Raw genomic sequence first — 4,661 nt, 5'->3', positions numbered from 1 at the left:
TTATAAATATATCATTAAATATATAGATTATTTGAACTTTATTTTCAAAGTAATGTGACACCAATGAAGTGATTCAAGCCAAAGAATAACTAGGTGTAAATAAATGAATACAGTTTGTGTGCTAAGGGGAAGAATGTTCTAAAAATTATTATCTTAACCAGTTCTGTATGTATAACGTAAAACTTCTCTGGTAATAAAATGCAAGACTTGTTTAAAGTCATTATATTAAAGGTGGGTATTATAAATTTCTTCCTAGCAATTAGGTAAGGAACATTGTTATTTTTAACTTTAATGAAGCACAGGCTTCATGTACCACCTGTAAGATTGTGTGTAAGAGCTCTGGTGGCATAATGGTTAAAGCATTTGACTGCTAACCAAAAGGTCAGCAGTTTGAACTCACAAGCCACTCTGCAGGAGAAAGATAAGGCAGTCTGCTTCTGCAAAGATTTTCAGCTTTGGAAACCTTGTGGGAGCACTTCTACTCTGTCATAAATGGGTCTATGAGTCAGAATAGGAAAACTGCATATACTCAATCTGTTCATATGCCAGCACCATTGCTGGAGAGTAATGTTAAACTAACAGGTGTTAGGCTTAGATTCTTTTCATGATGAATACTTACCACTGGTAAAATTCTGTCCTTTTACATACTTCACAATATACACATCTAAAGAAGCTTCACTAGCCTTCCATTCTTGGGGTGGGATGGGACATGGGGATAGAGAAGTGATGTACATTCCCAACAAAATGCTGTCATGATCCCAACTACATTCTGCTTTCTGTTTCCAGTGGTGATAACAAGAAATATTTTGTTGTTATCAAGGAAGATACGATTACCCATCATAAAACCTCAAAACCTTGCCTTAATAATCTTTTAATCTATTTTCCATTTTTAAATTTAAACCAGACTCCCCCATAGAATTGTTATGAAGATTAAACAGTCCTAATAAATTATTTAAGGAGAGTGCTTAGCACTGTTACTTGTATTAGTAATTATTTTCTTACTAGTTCAACCTCAGTAACAGTTCTTACAAGTTTACTAACTTCTATCCCTCCTTATAATTCTGCAAATCGAGTGTTCACAACTCCAGAGATTGTCATTCACCTCAGTCATTGATTTGTATAGTTATTTGACCATTTTCCAGCAGATGGCAGTAAAGTGTCCTGAAGAAGGGTCACTTCTAATTCCCACAAGGTTGACTCGTTTTCACCTTTTGGCTATTGTGAATAATGCTCAGTGAACACTGATGTACAAGTATCTGTTTGAGTCCCTAATTTCAATTCTTTTTGGTATATCTGGGGGTGGAATTTCTGGGTCATATGGTAGTTCAATTTTAACTTTTTAAGGTACCATCAAACTGTATTTCACAGTGGCTACACCATTTTACATTCCCACCAGCAATAAGCAAGTGTACCAACTTCTCCACATCCTTGCCAACAATGGTTATTTGAACACACACACACACGGTTATTTAAACATATACATACACATACATATATATACATATACATACATATATATACATATACATATATGTGTGTGTATATATATATATATATACTGGTTATTTAAACACATATATCTTTATCATTTTAATTATCAATTAGTATAAAATAAGTAAACATGTGATTCAGTTACTCAATATTTTTAGTCAACAGAATACCAGATAAATTAAGGTTTTTAATGTATAACCAAGTGTCGAGAGAACAGAATAATCACACAACGTAGTAATAGCAAAATCAAGCATTGAACAGCTAACATGTATGAATTAGACTTTTAGGCATTGGACATGATACATGGATGTACTAAGTTTTTATATATCTCAAGTTTTTGTGATAAAAATGTTTTCCTTTTAGTCTGGAGAAAAATGGAGGACCATCTATAATTCCTGTCTTTAAAAAAGGTAACTGATTTTTCTTTAATTTCTAGGGTACTGTCTAGTTCTGACATTCTAAAATTCTATGTTTCATTTCTAAAAATTCAAAATATAAAAGCTACCAAAAAATGTATCTGTGAACATTCGTGATTTTAATTCCACCTCTGTAAAATACCTTCCCATTTAAAAGCCCATGTTAATCATTTCTCTTAATGCTAATCATTTCTTCTAAGTCCCTTCCTACTAACATCACTTAACAGAGATCCCTCTCTTTGCTTTTTCTCACAAGCCATGCATAGAAATGTTATCATTTAAACAACATGTAAGTATGACTTAAATTATGTTCTAGCTATAGTACTAGCTTTTCTATTTTCTCCATTGATAATCTGTAGAGTTTTGTACATGGTTTGTATATGACTTATCAGTAATGTAGGCCTGCAAAGATTAGTATCTAGATCTTATAATGCCACTCATCTCATCCTATTAGATATGAAAGAGGAAAAATAAACTACTTATTGATTTCAAGTGTATGCTTAGTATTTATTCATATGTGCTTAGTGCAGGAGCAAAATCAGTCTTACTGATTATAGTCAAAATAAAGGAATCATTCAAAGTCTAAATCAGTTTTCTGGAGTCAAAAGTGGAAAAGAAAGGAATAAGGAAAACAGTAAAAGGAGAGTAAAGAATGTCATTTATTGTGAGAGAAACTCATTATGTGTGGGAGACTGTATTTCTGAATAGCATGGGTAGAAGAATGCCTGTTTAACTGGCTCTTTAGTGTAAGAGTAATTTACACATTAAAAAAAGTAAAGTCAGTCTCACTTCTTCCTTACTTCAACACTGGTTTCTAAATAGAAATCTGTGTACCAGTTATTGTCTGATGAAGTTTTCACTTGTTTGTGAAAAATAATAATAAATATGGATACCAGAGTAAGCTTCTGATAAAATTAATTTCAATTAATGTGCAGTCCATCATTTTGAGATAATGCCTTTTCCATGTTCTTGTGGTGTTAAATACTCTTTTACAAAATGAAGTTTAGAGTAGCTGGCGTTTGTACTTTTATTAGTGCCAACCTGGCATAATAAAAAGTTGGTAATTATGTAATAGTCCTCACAGATTTTTAGTTTCTGAAATCTCAAAGTCTGGAATCTACTCATCTCTTCCCTTAGTATGCTTTAATGATATAGATAACTCCATGGAACTGCAAGTAATGAGACTAGAGCTAGGGTTTTTAGACTTATGAAAGAGAAACTTAATTGTGCTTCTCTTATTTTTAGGAAGAGAACACCGAAGAAAATCAAAACCTAAAATACAACCAAGAGATTCTTTGACTTTAATACCTCCTGTAACTAACTTCATGGGACTCTTCAGAGCAACAAAAAATACTGCAGTTTCTCACAATGTTTTTTCTTTTTCATCTCCATCTTCATCAGATATTATAAAAGTTTCAAGACCGAGAATAGTGGTTTTGAGCCAACTTGGGAAACACACACCGAAAGCCAACCTGGAGCCTCCAGAAACCTCATAAAAGCATTTAGTATGAAAAAATTCCTAAGCAATCTTTTAAATGAAGTTCTTGATACAGATACCAAACAGATTCTCCTTAGCACATCTAGTGGAACTTAACATTAGTCAAAATAATGACTTCAAAAATAATGAGAATTTTCTGCAGTAGTATGCCTACATTTAAATCTACTAAAATTTGTTAAGTAACAGGGGTGGTTTAACTGATGTGCTAGCAGTATTTTAAAATTGCTATGCTGGGCTACAGAAGTTTGATTCACTTTAATTCTCATTGTAATACCTAGAGATATTTAATGAGAAATAGCATAAATGCATGAGTCTTCTAAAACCTGAAATGTGTACTTTTAAGGCATTTTATTTAAAAATAAAATCAGAATTCATTGACCATCAAATACACAAGTATGGCTAAAATGTGGCACCAGTGTTTACCAATCTCCATACTTACAGTGTTTTTGGTTTTGGGTGATACTCTTTGTGGCTTAGAACCACATTATTCTCTTTTTCTTTTTTCCACATTTAATAAACATTTTATTTTTCTATGCCATCATGGTTTGGAGATTTATAGTTCTGCAGCTGGGAATGAGGTAAATTTGGCAACTATCATTTTGGCAAGAAAAATGCTCTTTGGTGTTGGAAACATGGTGGTATTGAGGCCAGTAGTCCAGGTTTGAGCCTCTCTGGAGCTAGCTGGTTTCACTTGGAGGAAGAGTATGTTCAGTACTGGGGAGAGCTGTGGATCTTGGGGGTGGTGGTCACGGGTGGTGCATAGGTCTTTGTAAACCACTCCCCTGTTGGAAGCCTGTTGTTGTTGTTTGCCGTCGAGTCGGACCCGACTCATAGTGACCCCTCCTTGGGTTTCCGAGGCAGTATCACTACGGAAGTAGATTGCCCCATCTTCCTTCCGAGGAGTGGCTGGTGGATTTGAACCGCCAGCCTTCTGGTTAGCAGTCAAGTGCCGTAGCCACTATGCTACCAGAGCTAGAACCACAGTATTCTTAATGAATGAAAGAGGATTCTGTTTCTAGTAAGTGCAAGTTTTAGTGATGTCTGCCTCTCATATTTTATAGCAGCAGAGAGATAATACAAAAAAGCAAACCGTGCTTCAGTGTATGCTGTAAAGGAGCCCCCCTCCCCCTTCTCTGTCTACTTTGTTCAAGTGCTTCTACACAGTCTTAGCGTCTTGCTGTACAGTCTATTCTCTACCTGGGCTGCAGTAAGCACTGAACATATATATTGATCAGCATGCCTTAACAATAATGATA

The 4,661-nt window shown here is 34.6% G+C and overlaps 1 protein-coding gene across 1 annotated transcript in view; it reads left to right on the top strand.

Annotated features, from left to right (window-relative positions):
• The window catches only part of ANKAR (ankyrin and armadillo repeat containing), a 73,795-nt gene extending 70,392 nt beyond the window's left edge, over positions 1-3,403 (top strand). Inside the window, exons 21-22 of the mRNA XM_007951573.2 lie at positions 1,855-1,901; positions 3,153-3,403. Of these exons, the coding sequence (XP_007949764.1) occupies positions 1,855-1,901; positions 3,153-3,403 (298 nt within the window). The remainder of the gene's footprint in view (positions 1-1,854; positions 1,902-3,152) is intronic.
• Positions 3,404-4,661: the final 1,258 nt, after the last annotated feature.

The sequence above is a fragment of the Orycteropus afer genome, unplaced genomic scaffold, assembly GCF_000298275.1.
Source record: "Orycteropus afer afer isolate SDZICR_OR568_19922 unplaced genomic scaffold, OryAfe1.0 scaffold00001, whole genome shotgun sequence".
Lineage (NCBI taxonomy): Eukaryota > Metazoa > Chordata > Mammalia > Tubulidentata > Orycteropodidae > Orycteropus > Orycteropus afer.
The sequence above is the reverse complement of the archived record's forward strand: the minus strand, read 5'-3'. Positions and strand labels throughout refer to the sequence as shown.